At 43.8% G+C, this 20,896-nt stretch overlaps 1 protein-coding gene across 2 annotated transcripts in view; it reads right to left on the reverse strand.

Annotated features, from left to right (window-relative positions):
• The window catches only part of MREG (melanoregulin), a 62,272-nt gene that overhangs the window by 22,521 nt on the left and 18,855 nt on the right, over positions 1-20,896 (reverse strand). For both annotated transcript variants that reach the window (XM_032594513.1, XM_030325601.1), the window contains exon 2: positions 17,818-17,977. In XM_032594513.1, coding sequence (XP_032450404.1) covers positions 17,818-17,910 — 93 coding nt within the window. In that variant the 5' untranslated portion in view covers positions 17,911-17,977. The remainder of the gene's footprint in view (positions 1-17,817; positions 17,978-20,896) is intronic.

Genomic DNA, 20,896 nt, shown 5'->3' on the forward strand with positions numbered 1-20,896 from the left:
GGAATTCAGTACAAAATCATCGCTCTGAAAACACGTCGGTGTGTGCTCTTTCTAGTTTCTACGTACCCAAAGGTGCTTTCTGTTCCCTGAATGTCACTTTAAAACAGGTAAAAAGATAAATACTATGTCATGGATTAAAACGTTAAGGTGAACGGGCACCTAGGTGGCTGAGTCGGTTAAGCGTCCGACTCTTGATTTCGCCTCAGGTCATGATCTCACGGTTCATGAGTTCCAGCCTGCGTGGGACTCTGCACTGACAGCTCAGAGCCTGTTTAGGATTCTCTATCTCCCCTTCTCTCTACCCCTCTACCCCGAAATAAATAAGCAAACTTTAAAAAAATTTAAAGATAAAAAATAAAATGAAACGTTAAGGTGAGAACGGAGGCCTCCACGAAACGCTACGTGTTTCTGGATGCGCAGCCATCAAAAGCCTGGATCCACCAGGGGCTGAGCCAGTTCCTCTCAAGGACCAGAACCTCACCTGGATCAGCTGACATATTTACATAACAACAAGCCACAGCCCGCAAGCAAAAGGAATAGAGGGATGGATGAGACCCACAGCGGTCTGCTTGTTTCCCTTCCCAGTGGTTTTGCATAGACCTGCTCTAGGCTTTGCGTGGCCCGAAACAGAGTCGGAGGGGATCGGAAGCAGGAGGAACAAGAGAAGAAAACACCTTTCAAAACTAGGGCGGAGGAACAGGTGGAGCGAGTGGTATGAAGGGCAGTTAGTGTTTCAACACCAGCCAAGGATCTGCCAGCTAGACGGGAGATTGTTTCTCAGATGTCCCTGCCTTACCCAACACCAGTGGGACAGCAAGGACACCCCGGCACCCCCAGGTAGGTACCCAACATTCTTGTGCAACTCACAGATGTGTTCCATGCTGCCTGCCAGCTCACGCCAGGGTTCACCCCTGGGCCCCACAAAATCCTTGGGACATGAAGCCATCTGGCTCCTCTGGTGCCTTGGCCTCCATCCCTGGGGTCCTCATGCAGTTCCTGTCCCTACCCCAGAGATCCTGCATCTCAAGGCGCAGAGCAGCACTGCCAACGTGGCGAGGCTGTTCCAACCCCAGTTCCGGAAAGACCACAGACCACAGTGACAATGTGCACGGACGTGTTTGGAAGCCCCGCAAAAAAGCACTGAGTGGAGCTTCCTCATCTTCACAAGTTGTGATGAGGTTGGCTTCCCAAGTTCCTCTTTCAAATCATTCACACTCTCCACTGAAATCCTCTGGCTTTCTCCTAACACCTGCTTCTTACTAACTTCTAACTGAGCTGAGCCTACACAGAGTAAATGGATGTTTAACTGGGTGGAAAGAAGGGAGAAAAAAAAAAAGGGGGAGAAGGAATGGGATACTCAGCAGGGGAGAGCCTGGCCTGGTGGGGAGCTAATCCCAGGGGGCACAGCCAGAGGGTAACATGAAAATCCTAGAGGGGCCTCTGGAAGTAAAGAGGGTCCCAGAGGGCAGGGAAGGTTTGGCATGTGAAGGCTGCCCGTTCTGCTGGTCACAAATACACCCCTGGAGTAATCCCTGTCAAAATAACACCAGCATTCTTCACAGAGCTAGAACAAACAATCCTAAAATTTGTATGGAACCACAAAAGACCCCAAATAGCCAAAGTAATCCAGAAAAACAAAACCAAAGCTGGAGGCATCACAATCCCGGACTTCAAGATGTACTACAAAGCTGTAATCATCAAGCAGTACGGTACTGTCATAGAAACACTCAGATCAGTGAAACAGAAGAGAGAACCCAGAAATGGACCCACGAACATATGGCCAACTAATCTTTGACAAAGCAAGAAAGAATATCCAATGGAATAAAGACAGTCTCTTCAGCAAGTGGTGCTGGGAAAACTGGACAGCGACATGCAGAAAAATAAATCTGGACCACTTTCTTACACCATACACAAAAATAAACTCAAAATGAATGAAAGACCTAAACATAAGACAGGAAGCCATCAAAATCCTAGAGGAAAAAGCAGGCAAAAACCTCTTTGACCTCAGCCGCAGCAATTTCTTACTCAACACGTCTCCGGAGGCAAGGGAAACAAAAGCAAAAATGAACTGTTGGGACCACATCAAAATAAAAAGTTTCTGCACCGCAAAGGAAATAATCGGCGAAACTAAAAGGCAACTGACAGAATGGGAAAAGATATTTGCAAATGATATATCAGATAAAGGGTTAGTATCCAAAGTCTATAAAGAACTTATCAAACTCAACACCCAAAAAAGCAAATAATCCAGTGAAGAAATGGGCAAAAAACATGAATAGACACTTTTCCAAAGAAGACATCCAGATGGCCAACAGACACATGAAAAAATGCTCAACATCACTCATCATCAGGGAAATACAAATCAAAACCACAATGAGATACCACCTCACACTTGTCAGAATGGCTAAAATTAACAACTGAGGCAACGACAGATGTTTGCGAGGATGTGGAGAAAGAGGATCTCTTTTGCATTGCTGGTGGGAATGCAATCTGGTGCAGCCACTCTGGAAAAGAGTATGGAGGTTCCTCAAAAAATTAAAAATAGATCCACCCTACGACCCAGCAATTGCACTACTAGGTATTTATCCAAGGGATACAAGTATGCTGTTTCGAAGGGGCTCATGCACCCCAATGTTTCTAGCAGCACTATCAACAATAGCCAAAGTATGGGAAGAGCCCAAATGTCCATCAATGGATGAATGGATAAAGAAGAGGTGGTGTATGTATGCAATAGAGTATTACTTGGCAATCAAAAAGAATGAAATCTTGCCATTTGTAACTACGTGGACGGAACTAGAGGGTATTATGCTAAGCAAAATTAGTAAGAGAAGGACAAATATCATACGACTTCACTCATATGAGGAATTTAAGATACAAAACAGATGAACCTAAGGGAAGGGAAGCAAAAATAATATAAAAACAGGGAGGGGGACAGAATAGAAGAGACTCATAAATATGGAGAACAAACTGAGGGTTACTGGAGGGGTCGTGGGAGGGGGGATGGGCTACATGGGTAAGGGACATTAAGGAACCTACTCCTGACATCATTGTTGCACTAGATGCTAACCAACTTGGATGTAAATTTAAAAATTAAAAAAAATTTTTTTAATAAACAAATAAAACTTGATGCTGAGCTATATCAAATAAATAAATAAAAACAAATTCACCCCTGGACATTTTAGTCCTACTTCCTATGGTCCACTTCATCCTGACACATTACCCATCCCCTCCAGACTTCAGCCTGGAGAAGCAAAGGGTTTAACAGCTTAAAGGTATGTACTTTAGTCATTTCCCATTAGAAAAAAACCTGAAACCTTACTGCCTTTAGACAGGTCACAGCATCCATGATATAAGAAGAGGGCATTTTAGAATTAATTTTTGGAGACTGCCATGGTTGGGTTGAAAGGACCCATGGGCAACCCCGCTCGAGCATTCCTTGGTTCGAAGGTCTCTCTCTCCTTACAAGCTGTTGCCATTCCTGCTTCTACCTCCCTGAGAGCACCCGCAGACTGTAAGTAATAGTTGGGAAAGGGGCCAGGGCTAATGGGTAAGAGGTCATAGTCATGAAGCATGGTCTATGTTTAGTAACACCTCAACTGCAATGGATTTTTATCACCACCACTTTATACTTGATTTCAAAACTTTCTGGTAAATTCACCAAAGCTGACAAAAAAGAGAAGAAGAGAAAAATCAGCTCAGACAGACTGGAGTGCGTTCAGCTGTAAAACTGAACAAAAATATTCTGGTTGTGCTTCAAACGACTCCCTCATCACTTGCTCAGTATCTGGGCCTGGTTAATCAGCAAGAGCACCTGATCTTCTGGTTCTTGGTTTGAAAAACTTGATTCCACAGCCAAGAATGGCAACACTGTGGCCCCAAAATACATTTCCCACCTGCTGGCGGCCTCCCTCCTACTGCAAAATATTATTTATGGAAGAAGGAACGAGGTTAATTTTGACTCAGGTCTATTGAAATTTGCTCCAAGTTAAGTTTTGGAATAATAACAAAGACAACAACAATGTGATGTAAGAGCTTGGGCATGGCTTTACCTCACCTAATTTGTAATTAAACATGACAAGTATTTCAAGAGGGTGTATACCCAGTTTCTCTTCATGGGCCATGCGGCCTGCCTCTTATTGCAAAACCATGCACACAGCTCACTCCTGCACTGTAAGCAGCACAATCCTGTGGAACCAGGTAGCCAGGGCTAGGGCACCCAAATGGAAGAGTGGTTTTATAACAAGAAAAAGATGTTTCCTTCCAGAACACTTCAGGGATTTTAAGTCTGAGAAGCAGCAGATCTGGGCCCCCACCAGAAAGCCATCGAGTTCAATCAAAACCAGAAAGCAAGCCAAGCTGTTCTTACAGAGAACTCTTCGGGAGCCTTCCCGAAATCCCCCAGCCGAGCACATTCACATCATGAAGTCCCCGCGTGCCAGGATCCAGGACTCGCATAGGCCCTGTGCAATTAAGAGCCATTTTTGGTTATTCTACCATGAATGAAACCAACCAAAGAAGGGGCGGGGGTGGGGTGGGGGGGTTGAGGGGGAAGCGGGAGGTGAAGAAGCCAAAAATAAAGCCCTGTTAATTACCAACTGCACCAGGCAGTTGGAGGGGAAGGAGCTTCAGAGAAACAGCCCAATTTAGCAGAAGAATGTGACAATGTTGAAAAGATAAATACTGATTGCTTCACGCACTGTCTGCCTCAGTCCATTTCAGCAGAGTTCCTCAAAGTTTGCTCCAGCTCCTCGTAAATTAACTCTCATTCTGTCTCCCCACCACCACCACCCTCCTCTTCCCCTTTTTCCAGCACACCCTCAGTACAACACACAAAACAGTTTGGAAAGACCCAGCGAAACAGCCACCACAAAGGGTGCTATGAAATAATTATTGTACATGAGGTACATATATATATATATATGAAGTAAAACATGCATATGATCTAAAACTGTTTTCAGGCAGTACATGTTTCCCTGAAGTTAAAGGAAAGTAGAAGTCCCCCCTCCCTGAACCCACTCCTCCTCCCCAGGGGTCACCATGACTAACAAGCTTACAGGTAATCTTCCAGAAATTTCACTACTATGTATTAGCATTTAGCTTTTATACAAACAGGATGACATTATGCATATCCACTTAGCAATAGATCCTAACTACCTTTCCAAGTCAGTACCTATAAATCCTATCTCATGATTTTTTTAACTAGCACTTTCATTGGATATTTTATTTCCAGCTTTTTACTTTTTTTTTTTCCAAAACAATCCTGCAAAGAACATGTATCTGTTTAACCGCGTGAGAATATCCATAGGATGGATTGCCAACAGAAAAACTGCCGAGCACACTGATTTCATTTAGATTCAATATTTAGGCTACTCCACCTTAAAAAGACTTTCAACCTGGTGAAATGTAGCCAAAATGACAAATGAGGAAGCAGAGGCGCTATTTTGATCACAAGGGATACCATTCTGGGGCAACAGCTTCCCATGGGCTCTCTCATTTCTCAGCCAAGAGAAAAATGTAGGTCTTTACTGAATGCTGCCGCAGGCTGCTTGGGCAAAGATTCCTCAAAGCTCAACAGTCCCATTGCTTTCTGTGCCCTCAGGCCAGCTTTATGTATTAAATAATAAACCAAGAAAATGAGTTAAGACTTCCATTGCAGAGTGTGACTAATTATGGGCAGCAGGGACGGTATCAGTACTTGGTTGAGAAAACAGTCAAGAGGTCTCCTGGGAGAAAACGAGCTACAGTAGGACTCGCGGAGCCTTGGCGGTGCCTTAAGTTCGATTTGTAATCATCTGTGTGCTTCACTTGGACTACAATGTCTAGAGATCCCTCCTTTCTATTCTTAATCTGCTGACTCTGTGTGGGTATTTGCCTAGCCTCTTCACCAAGTTGAGCCTTTATTTGAAATACTTCTCTTGCTCTCAGCCCCAGATTCATCCACTATTACATTAGTCCAGATTTCTCTTGATTCCACATTCTGCTGCCTGCCCTCCTAAGTCCATGCCTGTGTCCAGTGCCTGAGGCTACTGTTCACCTAGGGGTGATGTTCAGAAGTATCTATCTACTACCACCAAGGGGCAAGGTGTCTAACCAAATTACATGAATAACTTTATACTGGAGATGAAAGCATCAGGTTATCATTATCACATCTGGAGGACAATGGTAGTGAGCCTAGTATATGAAACATACTTAGAGCAGCACCTGGTACATAAGTGGAGTAAGTGCTCCATAAATGTCACTTGCCATGATTCCTTTTCACCAAGCTACCTTCTGGTCTGGTCACTGATTTCCCTTACAGATTTCATTATAGAGGAGAGACTGCACTGACCAATCAAGTTTATGGCCCACTAAACAGTTATATATATTTGGGTTTATACAACAGTCTCTTGTGAATTTGGTTACCATGAGTAAAACCCCCTGGGATGGTTAATTAGATGTCAACTTGTCTGGGCCACAGTACCCAGGTATTTGGTCAAACATTATTGCGGATGTTTCTGGGAAGGTATTTTGGGGATGAGATTAATATTTTAATTGGTATCCTCTGAGTAAAGCAGATTACCCTTCATAATATGGATGGACCCTAACCAAACACTTGAAGGCTTTAATAGAATGAAGGGTAATCTTCATGCAAGAAGGCAAACTGCCTTTGGACTTGAACTGCAATTCTTCCCTGATTCTCCAGCCTGCCAGCCTCCCTCATCAGATTTTGGATTCATCAAGCCTTCACAACTGTGAGCCATTTCCTTAAAATAAATATCTCTCAATATCTATAGATAGATAATAGATACATGGTAGATAAGTAGATAGATGATAGATAGATAGATGATAGATAGATAGATAGATAGATAGATAGATAGATCCTGTTGTTTTTTTTCTCCGAAGAACTCTAACACCCTCTCTGTGTTCGTATAGCTCTATGTGCTCTGAAAAATTCAAGTTCAAAATTTGCAAAGCTGATCACCAGATGTTGGGCAGAAATGACACCACATGCAGTACTGAAAGCCTGTGAGCTTCGCATGAACAACCGACCAGCTTCCCTCACATACACACCCATCACACTGACCTAAGAATAGCCGTGAACCTGGAAGTGGGTCTTTTTATGAGGAAAGTAGAAACTCTAACTTAATAGAAGTATGAATCAACCAGTTAGTTCTCATACTGAGTTGAGAGGTGGGGATATAGGAAGGACAGAAAAGAATTTTCCTACATTGTTGACACTAAATTAACATCAAGACTAAAAAACAATTAGCCTTTCAGGTATGTGAAAAAACAGACAAGACTTTAAATCAAACCTACTTGATTCATCGTTAGACATGTAATTTTTTAAATGTTCATTTTTAGAGAGACAGACAGACAGAATGAGAGAGGGAAGGACGGGCAGAGAAAGAGGTAGAGAGAAAATCCCAAGCAGGCTCCATGCTGTCAGCACAGAACTGGACGTGGGGCTCAAACCCATGAATGATGAGATCATGAGCTGACTGAAATCAAGAGTGGGATGCTTAACCAACTGAGCTACCCAGGCACCTCTAAACACATCATTTTTAACAAAATTAACCAATAAATAAACACAACGGGCAGAATTTGAGCTTCTGTTGAAACAAATCATGTATATCAACTTTGAAAAAATAATCACACATTGGAGTTTCCTTAAGAGGGAAATAAGTTGGACAGTGTCTTATACTTTTTCTCCAAAGTTCTATACCTATCCATTTATTTGAACACCTGTTTATTACTGGTCACATTTATTTTTTAATTTTTTAAAATGTTTATTATTTGTTTTTTGAGAGAAAGAGACAGAGCATGAGCAGGGGAGGGGCAGAGAGAGAGGGAGACACAGAATCCTCAACAGGTTCCGGGCTCCGAGCTGTTGGCACAGAGCCTGCTGCAGGGCTCGAACTCACAACTATGAGATCATGACCTGAGCCAAAGTCGGACACTTAACCGACTGAGCCACCCAGGCACACCTAATCACATTTAAAATAAAAGATAAAGAATGGGGCACCTGGGTGGCTCAGTCAGTTGAGTGTGTCCAACTCTTTATTTCAGCTCCTAAATCTCTCCCCGGTCTCCGCCCCTCCCTTGTTCATGCTTGTTCTCTGTCTCTCTCAAAATAAGTAAAACATTAAATAAATAAATAAATAAATAAATAAATAAATAAATAAATAAATGGCAAAGAAAATCATCTATCTATCTACCCTACATCTTCAGAACCTGATGGCTTTCCTTCTCCACTCCACAGTCAAGGGTAGTGAATGCTGAGTCAGAAACTCATTTCTGTTTGGACACCATCAAGAAAAGTCACTGAACCTCGTTTTCATAAATACCCTGTCCACATCAACAGACTGTGGTGAGAAGGCAGGTAATGTATGAGAAGGCACCGCGACTGTATGACCAGCAGGCATCTCTGATGATCTCATTTGTCCTAGCAAAAAACAAAGTTACTGGAGGCTTAACCTGGTATTAATCCTGGGTGTTTCAAATTTATAAGCGGTCAACTGTAATTTGTAGACATGACAACGTTGAGGCACTTTCATGTTTTCTGCTTCTTCTCAGACTCAATTGGTTTGTGTGAGTTGTAAAAAAAAAAAAAACTAATGGAAAAATACAATTGCTATCAATGAAGCATCCTGCACCTGCTTGCCAATAAATATGTGGCCTTCCTTCTGGAAATTTCCACCTCACGAGCACACTAACTCCGGAAACACGGACATGCAGCCACCGGTTACCGGAACAGTGAAGTTCTGGATGTGGAGGAAGCTGGACTGCTTCCTGCCCATCCCCCTACTGCATTTTCCTGGAGATCCCCAAGTCCACGTCCCTCCTCTGTTTCATTGACTCGTCAGTGCTCTCAAGGTGCATTATCTACTGGCTTGCATGTATCTCTCCGGGGCCTAGAAGAAAGAGGCCCAGGAGGACGGAGTCTAAGGAATAGCGAAAGAAAGAGGCCTGGCTATTCCAGTGTAGTATAGGGATACCCAGAAAAATAGAGCAGAATTTAGGCACGACAAGAAAGCTCCCCCACCCCGCCCCAGTCTTCTGTCCTCTCTACTTCCTTTCCACAACCAAGCAGCTCAGAGGGAGGGTCCACCAGACATCAACCTCTTCTGAGTTTACGGCCCTAATGCGGACACTTAGCAGCAATGACCGGCCACAACTGAACCCACTCTATGTGGATGGGGAAACTGATCAATCTGGAGCCATCAGCTGTTCTGTTGATCAATCTGGAGGTTAAGAAAAGTGACCGAAATAACAACTGTTAGCAAGGATATGGAGACATTGGAACCTTCTTCGGCAATGATTTAAATGAGGATCCAAAATGGTGCAGCCTCTGTGGAAAACAGTATGGTGGTTCCCCTAAAATATTAAATACAGACATTCCATATGATAAAGCAATTGTACTTCGGGGCAAATACCCAAAAGAATTAAAAGCAAGAACTTACATAAATACTTGTACACCTGTGTTCACGGCAGTATTCCTCAGGAAGCAGGTCAAGTGCCCGTCAACGAATAAATGGGTAAACTGTGGTTTGTACACATAGTGGAATATTATTCAGCTTTAAAAAGGAAGGAAATGCTGACACCTGCTACAACGTGAATGAACCTTGAGGACATTATGCTAAGTGAAGTGAGCCAGTCACCAAACGTCCAGTCTTGTACAATTCCACTAGTATGAGCTACCTAGTCAGATTACTAAAGACACAAAGGAGAATGGTAGTTACCAGGAGCTAGTGGGGAGGAGTAATGGAGACTTCTTGTTTAACGGGTATAGAGTTTCGTTTGGGAAGATAAAAATGTCCTGAAGATGCATCAAGGGGAAGGTACTCAGGCCACTGAACTGACACTTAAAAATGGTGAAAATGGTACATTTTCTATTTTATGTTATGTACATTTTACAATGAAAAAAAGAAAGGTGATCCTATGACCCAGCTTGTCTAGGGCAGCCCCAGTTTGTATCTTTGGCCTGGCATACTTCATATTAGCACCTCCTTCTCTTTACTTGAGACTTGTGACCGTCCCAAACTGGGCTGCAACTAGCACGACAACTCTAATGTTAAATCACCATTCAGTGTCTCCCATCCAAGTACTAACCAGGCCCGACCCCGCTTAGCTTCCGAGATCAGACGAGATCGGGCGGGTTCAGGGTGGTATGGCCGTAGACACTATTCAGGGTCTCTAGCTGAAACATGGGATGGGTATAACTCTCACCCCCAAATCTATCTACCTCCAAAGCCCGTGCTTTCTACCAGCTCACACCCTAATCAATATCTAATGATTTTCCCTGTCTACATCAAGCTTTCTAGTATTTATTATTTCAACTCTGCTGGCTTACATAGACCTTTGATGTGCTACCTGCTTCATAAAAAACATTACCTTAATGCTAATCTCCAGAAACGGGCATATATATGTGTGTGTGTGTGTGTGTGTATATAATGTTTTATGTCTATTTGCTTACTTTGAGAGAGAGAGAGAGAGAGAGAGAGAGAGAGAGAGAGTGCAAGGGGAGAGGGGTAGAGACAGAGGAGAGAGAGAATCCCAAGCAGGCTCTGCACTGTGAGTGCGGAGTCAGACGCAGGCTCAATCCCACGAACCTCAAGATCATGACCTGAGCCAAAATCAAGAGTTGAACACTCAACCGACTGAGCCACCCAGGTGCCCTTACATATATATATATATATATATATATATATATATATATATATATTTTTTTTTTTTTTTTTTTTTTTAAGTGGGTGGACAAGAATAGAAAGGAACATCACAGACCAACAGAATGCCTTCTGGTGTGGTCCAGTGGATTTCTGAACATGGAATGGTTCCTGGGGTGTTAAAAAGTCCCAAAACAACAGCATCTGGAGGATGTTACACGCAGTGGCCAATACAGGTTGACATGAAACACTACGGAATCACTCTGTGACTCCACTGATACAGTGTGTGTGATATCAACAAACACAAAGACCAGAGCATCTACTTGAAGCAGGAAGTCAGCATCCGTTTGGTAAGTTCCTCTTTGACCAAAAAGATTCCACTGAGGCTATTTTCTAAGCTCACTAGAGAGATGGGAGCAGTGTTTCACTACTGGCTTCCGGGTCATCCAGATTGAGCTGGGATCCCAATTTCGCCACTCATTTCCTCCAGCACCGTGCAAAGATGACTCAAAGTCTCTAATGTTATGTGTCAAAATGCCTCCTTCGTGGGGTTACTGTGAGAATTCAGTATTCGCCTGTAGAGTACGCTGCATGGTGCTTAGCACACAGCATAATAATACTGCCACCTAGAAACCAGAGGGTAAGACCACTTGATTCTCAGATCCTCATAAGCATTTTTATTCTCTCCCCCGCTCACCCAAATATTCACCAGCACTGGCAAAGTAAGGGAAAGAATGGCTGCATTCAACAATCCAGATGATCTGGGTTCCCAAAGAAAAAGGCCTTTGGGAGAACCCAGAGTTATCTGGAGAACTGCCTCAATGTTCCCCTATTCTGCTCTCCATGCTCGTCATAAAGCTTGCAGTCCTTTCTCCAACAGTAGCCAACGTTCACCCACTTCCAGCACAGGTCCTGTCCCACGTGTGGGGACCTGTGCAGACAGTCACGCAGAGCCCAGCTGGACTATCCCGGTCCTCGAGGGCTCTGAAGTTCTGTGGCTGGTACATGATCCTCTCCACCCTCCCTCTCATTGCCTCACATCCTCCGACCAGATACTCCACTCACCTCTGGCTCTGTCTTTCTTTCCCTTCAGTACCAGGGATATGACAGGCTAAGCGTATCATCCAGACACTGCCAACAGCCCCTGGGAAGGTCTGTTGCTAATTTAAACGTTTTATAGGACCTGTTTACAAACCTGCCAACACTCTTCAAAGCAGAATCCCAACACACAGGAAGAGCAAACAAACTGTAAACCAGGAACATTTTATGTTTTTGCTTCTGTGGTCTTAAAAAACATAATACCACGTGTGTAGCTGCTCCCCAGGGTCCAGCAAAGTGGGGCTTTTATGGGATCACTCCAGCGACACAAGCATCTAATGTTCACAGGGATCCTGCTGCTGGTGTATAAATACTGCCTTGCTCAGTGACAAGGAGGCAGGCATTGGTCATGAGAACAACATACATTTCTGAGCACGTGATGACTTAAGGGCTTTAAAATAGGCATAGAGTGGCACCTGGGTGGCTCAGTCAGCTAAGCGTCTGAGTTTGGCTCAGATCATGATGTCGTAGCTTGTGAGTTCGAGCCCAGCTTCCGGCTCTGTGCTGATAGCTTGGAGCCTGGAGCCTGCTTCAGATTCGGTGTCTCCACTGCTCCCTGCCCCTCCCCCGCACTCTCTCTCTCTCTGTCTCTCTCTCTCTCTCTCTCTCTCAAAAATGAATAAATGTTAAAAAAATTTTTTTAAATAGGCATAGAATTTCTATCACTGATTACACCAAATACACATTACCAATGTTGCACCAAATAGTGCTTAAAAGTGTTCGGAAGAACGATCTGGTTTTTAGCATTTATTTTCATAAAGAAACAGCTATAAAAAAGTCTTTTTTAGCGGAATAAAAATGTTGACTGCTACTGAACCCTCAGAAGAGACACCAAATAACCTAAGTCAGAGAACACCAAACAAAGTGGAGAAGGGATGGAAGGGAACAAGAGAAACCGTCTTGGAGCCATTAAAACAGAACCCCGGGATAGGAGCCTTAACTACTGCCATCAGCATGGATTAGCACCTCCCCCGCTCCCCTGAAAGGTCTGCTATGTCACAACCAAGTAAGTCAGGATCCTCAGACTCAACATAGCTCTTGTCCCACTGATCTGAGAATGCTGTTCACTCCTCTGGCATCAAAACAAGTCACAGAGAGAGACTTGGGCCAGACGTGGCTCACCCATATTGACATCTACCTCGAATTGCAGACGGTGTCTATTCCTCCTGCGCGCGATTTCAATCGTGGTGCTCTTTACAAAGGACCTCTCTGGATTCACAAAGCCAAGACTCAAATCTCAGCTTCACACTTTTGGCTGTGTGGCCCCAGGCAGGCGGCTTCCAAAAGAAACAGCAACGGTACCTGCCTCACTGAGTTGTTGTGCAGAGGACACGGTTAGTATATGTAAAGTGGTTGAACGGTGCCTGGCACTGTTTTCATTACTATTAATATCTTGGAGGACAAGACCACAATGATTAAAATTATTTATACAAATAAATAAAAAAGAGGCGCTGAAATTTCATAAGCCATCATTAAGCTCCCTAGAGCTGGGTGCACTATGTGAAATACGATTAGTTTAACGAGAATGAGCTAACGACACTGAGTTAGTGGCACTACTTACTCGCAAACAGAAAGTATTTTACAGCATCATTCAAAGTCAAGAGCAGTAAGCTTTCCACTGCTTGGAGGTCTGTAGATGGATCATTTCTTCTACCGAAAGTCTGTTTCCAATGAGCTTTTGAAGCTTTTGCAAATGAAAGTGCATTCTATTCGATTGCAATAAATGTTACTTTTACATTTTCTGTCAGTGCAAGTCACTCTAAGTTCACGCTTTTGCTTCATGATTTACTCTGCATATACTTCTTTTCTGATTTTTTTTTTTTTCATTTTGGGAAAAGCCTGCAAATTTAGCCTTCACTATCTGCAGCATTTCCTCAACTAGGGGAATGGAGATAGTACACACACTGTTTTGAATTTATTTTTCATTTTTCGGAGACTTCCGAATACGGACATTCTCGGCATGCTACTGCTACTCAAGGGAAAACATAACGTTCAGTTTCCCTGAATACCTTGTTTGAGCTTCTGAATGGTACCATGCAGGCATCTCTAGGGTTTCTTATACCTTAGCAGGTAGAATTCGTTTTCCTTTAGGGGCACCTGGGTGACTCAGTGGGAGAAGCATCTGACTCTTGATTTAGGCTCAGGTCAAGATCTCACAGTTCAGGAGTTTGAGTCCCACACTGGGCTCTGCACTAGCAGCACAGAGCCTGCTTGGGATTCTCTCTCTCTCTCCCTCCCTCCCTCCCTCCCTCCCTCTCTGCCCCTCCCCTGCTTGCACATTCTCTCTCTCATTCTCTCTCTCAAAATAAATAAATAAACTTAAGAAAATGTTGTTTTTCTTTCAGAACTAAAATCCTCTGTTTTATTAACATTGTACTAGTTTTATCCTTTGTGAAAAAGAAAATGAGGGGGCGCCTGGGTGGCGCAGTCGGTTAAGCGTCCGACTTCAGCCAGGTCACGATCTCGCGGTCCGTGGGTTCGAGCCCCGCGTCGGGCTCTGGGCTGATGGCTCAGAGCCTGGAGCCTGCTTCCGATTTCTGTGTCTCCCTCTCTCTCTGCCCCTCCCCCGTTCATGCTCTGTCTCTCTCTGTCCCAAAAATAAATAAACGTTGAAAAAAAAAAAAAAAAAAGAAAAGAAAATGAGTAACAGTAATAAACAAGGAACTTATTCAAAACTTAAAACACAAGCCCACGGGCTTCCCACTTCTACCTACTTAATCAATGGTGGATTCATTTTTCACTCATACTAGACAACATAACAATAACAATACATAGTAGTCACCCTTGTTGTAAATGTTCCCTAAGCATTTGCAGCCCATACACACATTTTGTTAGCTGACACTTTTTTTATCTAAAAATCTGGACATTTTATACGTAAATCTGGATTTTCAGCTTCCCTTAAGAATCAAAAGCTCTGGGACTTCCAGATCCACATTTTCAGCCAGGCCACCAGCTCTCTGGAGCCCAGCAGCTGTGCCCCTTACACACCGTGTGAGCCTCCAACACTCTTCAATTTTGCAGCCCCCACTGCCTTCTCCTACGTTCCTCCAAGTGGGGGCGCCGTGGCCATTCCGGCATCCTCTTTGACCCAGCAGTTCTACTCCCGAAAAATCTACCAAAGGTCACGTGAGTCTATACGGATATCCACAGCAGTACTGCCTCACTACACCCGAATCCACATGAACATTCGTAGGGCCTGCCTGAATAAACGATGGCAAACCCAGGTAAGAGAATACTCGGGACCCCTCCCCCAAAGCAATGACATAAATCTAGAGCATCCTGAAATGGATCTATGTCTAAAACATATTACTGAGCAGAAAAAAGCAAGGTGAGGAACAGTAGGTAATGCGGGGGAAAAGAATACGTATATTAATATATGCTTTTCTATACATTTCAAATTTCTGGAAGAAAATATGAGAAACCTTTTTTAATCATGTGTACATATTACATAGACATATATAATATATAATAATACCTACACATATAATAGGATTGCATACAAAATATATACAATATATATAATATAATATATATATAATATATACCTTGAGTATATATACATATATATTTTATACTTAGAAAAAGGAAAGACCATGAGCAGAGATATGTGTTTATTATTTTTTATATATTTATTATATATATAATATATATGCCTTGTGTACGTATATATACATATTTTACACTTAAAAAAGAAAGTACCATGAGCACAGATATGCGTACACTTTATAAATAATATGTATACTCTGCGTGTGTATGTATATATATTTCACACTTAAAAAAGGAAGTACCATGAGCACAGATAGGCGTATACTTCATATATATATATCATATATATATAATATATATATGCCTTGCGTACATATATATATTTTACAGGTAAAAAAAGGAAGCACCGTGAGCAGAGATATTTCAAATCACTTCACGTGTGGTTATCATCAATCTGTGTATTATTTACTTGACTGCCGTCTCAGTTACAGAGTACCTGCAAAGCTGAGCCTGTCTCCAGTTCTCAGGCGAGGGGAAGAAAAGGCCTCCCGCGTGGCCCTCCACCCAGGCCCAAGAGCAGAACAGAGATGACTCAACAGGCCACTTGGGAAGCTGTGCTTTTCCACAGTATTTCACAGCTTGCATTGTCTTCTGCACTGGCTTTCCAACAGGAAGGACAAACGGGAGCAGAGAGGCAGGAGCTCCTCCAGGGAGAGCTGCCGGGCTCAGCTCCAAACACCCCTTCCGGCCCCTTCCACACTTACTTGGGGCCTTGGAGAGAAGGGTGTGCCGTGTATTAACGGCCCTGTTGCTGTTACCCGAGTTGGGCATGGTGGGGGCATGGAGTCTATTCTCACCAGCAGAAAGAAACCCTAGCTGGTCAGCCCAGTTCAGCGGAGTAAGGGGTTGGCTCTTCTCACCAAGGGAAAGCAAGGTGACGCATTCCTGTCCGTATGCTCCAGGAGGGCGGCCAGGCGGCAGTGCCCGGCCCCAGTGGCTTTAGGATGTGCTTTCGGTGTTACTAGGAGAGAAGCGAATTGTGCCAGGGACAGGGGATGCCGGGGACAGCCAGGAACACAGCCACTCGCAGGATGCTAGGCCCCTGAGTTAAACCCTGTGACAAATGTCCAGCAGAGGCTGTCCTCTCGGCACTCCATACCCAAAAAAGGACTCTCATGAACAGCCCCTGTGGACTTTCCAAGCCCGCCCTCCCCCCAGGCGTCAAAAACCAGAGGCAACTTTCAGCCCTGCCCCCACCCTGCGATGCCCCCCTCCACACTCACTTCTAACCCCCAAAAGTATCCAAGCCACACCAGAATAAAAGGACATATGGAACTTCTAAAAGTTATCACTTCCTGCTAATGCAGGTTCGGGGGGGGGGGGGAATAGTTAGCAATTAATTAGCAAAAATAAAGAAACCTAGATAAGGAACAGATGACTACGCCCCCCCCATCCCCCGCCACCTGCCCCCAACAACACACACACACCCTCTCTCGTACTTGATTTCAGAGCCAGCGCCTGGGGTTTGCAATGTCCCTACTCTTAGTTCCTATAAGATACAAAGTAAAACATGCAGGTCTATAGTTAATACAGATATCTACTCAGAGCTAACTGATGAACGCAGAATTTAGAGAAAACCTAGGTAGTATTATGTGGAAAATTACACCCACAATACTATATTATATTGTATTTATATATAGTACTATAATAAGAAAATAAAACATGACCCCCCCTCTTAACTTATTAGAGTTCTCTCCTTTTCAATATTCTAGTGTTCCTGTACCAGTAACTTGGGGGTAAGAGTTCATTAGGAGCGTTTCCAGCACCTGCCATTATCCATTTATCAAAACCCTTAGAACATATGCTACGAAGAGTGAACCCTGATATACTGTGGACTTTAGCTAGTAATAATGTATCAATCCTGGCTGTAACAAATGTAAGTCACTGCAGTAGTGCAACACGTTAATAATGAGGGAAACTGTGGCCCCTGGAAGGAGTGGCTGAACTTTTCTGCTCTATTTCTCTAAAACCCTAAAACTGCTCTGAAAAAGTAATAATTTTAAAAATTGCTACTAACAAAAAAAAAAGATGGATTTCATGCCTCATCACAAAAGTTACGATACGCTGCCATTTAATCAAGAGGCACAATTTAACAAGCGATAAACAGGAAAAAGAAATAAAACGAATTCAGGCTCCACTGATTCACAATTAGTGATAACACAAAATATCCTTCAACGTCAGTCTGAATCTTCTAACTGTGGCTTGCTACACAACCGGAAAAATTACAGAAGCACCGGTTAAGCCATGCAAGATGATCAACTGCCTTCACCACCTTCGGCAACACTGCTTTGCTGTTTCTGTAACCCTTGCATAATTGAGGTAATAACTGGAAGTCAGTCTTATCTGTTTATCGAGCCGGTCTACCAGGACCAGCTATAATTAGCAACCACAGGCTGCTAAAATACCTGCCCTCATTCCAAACATCTCCCCTTTCCTTCTTTTCTTTATTCCCAGCTGGCCTTCTCACTCACCGCTATGTGTTATTGGCCATTGTCATCGGCACACAGCAAGATCTCAAAAGGGGCTTGCTTACCTCTGAATCCTTGGCCTGCTGATTTCGAACGACTATCAAATTGTACAAGATTCGGTCGTCGTCTGCCTCTGTGTGGGACGCATCGTGAGGCATGCTCCACAAATTCTTTTCATCATCTCTCACCAGCGTTGCTCCAAATGAAGAATATGGATTGCTATCACTGTGGTGTTAAAAAAAAGGGGTATAAGCATTTCATAATGTATATAATATATATAATATATGCATCCCATGTATGTAACATATGATAACAATAAAAGGTACACTATATACCCTATAATATAAAACATAATATATAAATACATACATTTCTAATGACAAGGTATGAATTATTGTCTCCAATAATTAAGCATAACACAATAGAACAATTTTAAAAATCACTTTGAAACTGGCAGAGAACAAAGCCTGGGTGGCTCAGCCGGTTAAGCGTCAGACTCTTTGATTTCAGCTCAGGTCATGATCTCACGGTTCATGAGTTTGAGCCCCATGTTGGGCTCCTCACTGACAGCATGGAGACTGCTTGGGATTCTTTCTCTCTCTCTCTCTTTCTCTCTCTCTCTCTGCCCCTCCCCCCCACATGCAATAAATAAACAAATAAAAATAAATAAGTAACTTTGAAAAAGGCAGAGAACAGACCAGACACCTGGGCAGAGGTAATTTTACTATGTTAAACATGAAATTTAGCACTAGATATCCCAGCAACAAAAACAAGAAGGAAAATCCAATGGGAGAATAAAATTCTCGTGAGATTAAAAGAAGAAAACAATTCACAAGAAGAGGTGAACCTTTCACCAGCTCTGAATTCAAGGAAGCACCATAAATTTAGAGCACAATGGCACGGAATAGCCACCAAACTCCTTACCAGAAAATGAAGTGATAAAAATACGCGTATCCAAATACTTCCAGTAAACAATGTGGATGTTGAGTAAGAATTTCAGTAGCCCCCTTCTTGTATGTTTGCTTAACGATTTACCCTTCACAAGGTGGTACCCGTGCTTGGGCTTATGGAGGAGGTGAGCCGCAAAGTGTCATACTCAGGACATGCTTGTACATGGCCCTGGTTAGCTTCTGTGGGACGCACAGGGCGGGTCATGCCGAGGCTACTTCCTTCATCTAATTATATGTATGAAGCACTGACTTCATGTTAATCACAGGGGTCAGTAAAACTGAGTGAAACAGACATGATCCTGGTCCTTGGACCTCACTTACAGCGCAGGGAGGGGAACACATTAATGATCAGGTGACTATATAATGAAAAATGGGGTAAGTGCTATAAAGGGGGAGTTCAGGGAGCCTTGAGAGCCAGTGGGAGAAAGCATCAGGTAGACATCATAAAGAAGGGGTGCTTGAGCTTTAAGTTGAAAGAACTACGTTCTAGGCAAATGAAACAACACATTCAAAGGCCCTGGGGTGGGAGGGAGCAGGGTGTAGGAATTGGAAGAAAGAGAACATTGGTGACAAAGTGATTTGGCCATAGTGTTTTCTAACATTGACTAGAAATGTGGTCTTTATTCCTAAAAGCAAGGTAAGATGTAAAAGGGCTTCAAACAGGATGTGATATGACATGCATAGAATTACATCTTCAAAGCCCTTTCTGGTTAAAGTGTGGAGAACGCTTTAGAAGGCCAAGAGTGGATCTGGGAAATTCATTAACATGCAAGAGAGGTAACTCAGGTGAGACACGACAGGTATGAGGATTAGAACAGTGGTGTAGAGAAAAGCACATTATTCGGGAACGTGGACAAGGTAGGAGCTCTCTGGCTTGTTCATCTGGATGGTGAGGGCTGTCATTTTCTGGAGCAGAGCTCTAGAATGTCCCGTGATCGTGGGGTGGCCAACACACCTGCAGATGTGACGTGAGACAATGACAAAGGAGGACCAGAAGAAGACTCCCAGATAAGCAGACAACCCCTGTGAAGGAGGGATAGGAGTAGCTGACAGACGGGCTGGAGGTCAATATTGAGATTTAAACAGAAGCTAGCACTGGGGAAATCTTGTAATAGGAAGCGAAGTACTAGTCAGCAAAATGGGGTTCAGCAACAGCAGGGGTGTGGGGGGCAGACTACCAATCAGAGACTCAGACTTAGGAGAGTTGGCCAGGACCCACTTGTAGAAACTGGAGGAAAGGTGGGGATGGGGTTTTCGCACCAAGGCCATCAGGAGGCCAGCTATCTACATCAGACAGAGGGCTGAGACACCGGATCCTCAAATCCCTCAAGCTGCATGGGGAGTGTAGGGGCTGGGACTGGACAAAGAGGTCAGAGCATTCCAGAAAGGGGCCACCTGTGGGGAAGCAGACACAGCACAGCCACACTGTTATCAGAGCCTCCCTGCCTTCACATAGGCTGCCCGACATGCAAAGGCTGAAACACAGAAAGCCCTTCTTCTTAAGAGTGGTGAGCCAACGAAAGAGGACACAAATGAGGCCTCGGTGCCCTGGCCACCCGGGCTTTAACGAGCGTGTCAGATTCCTTTCTTCCTTCCTTCCTTCCTTCCTTCCTTCCTTCCTTCCTTCCTTCCTTCCTTCCTTCCTTCCTTCCTTCAGTTGTTTATTCGATGAACACGGAATGGATGCCTGCTGCATACTGGGCACTAGGCTGGGTGTTTCGGGGGGACTTGAAACCAAAGAGGACATTGCCCCTACCCTTAGCGTAACTATAATGTAATGAGAAAGTGAAATTTTAAAAAGTTAAGTATAAACAGAATGTCGTAGGAGCAGAGAAGGAGTGACAACCTGTGTGTAGATAGGAGTTCAAGAAAGGTTTCATGAAGGTGACATCTAACCCAGACCTGATGAAGGCACAGCCTGTCGGCAGGAAGAGAAGCCCAGGGAAAGGAATTCTTGCAGAGGGAACAGCAGGAGCAGCACACAGAGGCTTGAGGGGCCCACGGGGCTGGGGACTTTCCAGCGTCCCTGAGTGGTTCCACCACGCGGGGCACACACACAGGGAAACGGAGGGGTGGGAAGAAGAAAAGGTCATTTGGGGTCAGACTGATGACAGTGCTGGGGCTCGGGCTTTAGTCTCTGAAATGTGAAAAAGTGAAGGGGATTTTGAGCCTTGTCGGGTCTGGGTTTCAGAAA

This window comes from Lynx canadensis, chromosome C1 (assembly GCF_007474595.2).
Source record: "Lynx canadensis isolate LIC74 chromosome C1, mLynCan4.pri.v2, whole genome shotgun sequence".
NCBI lineage: Eukaryota > Metazoa > Chordata > Mammalia > Carnivora > Felidae > Lynx > Lynx canadensis.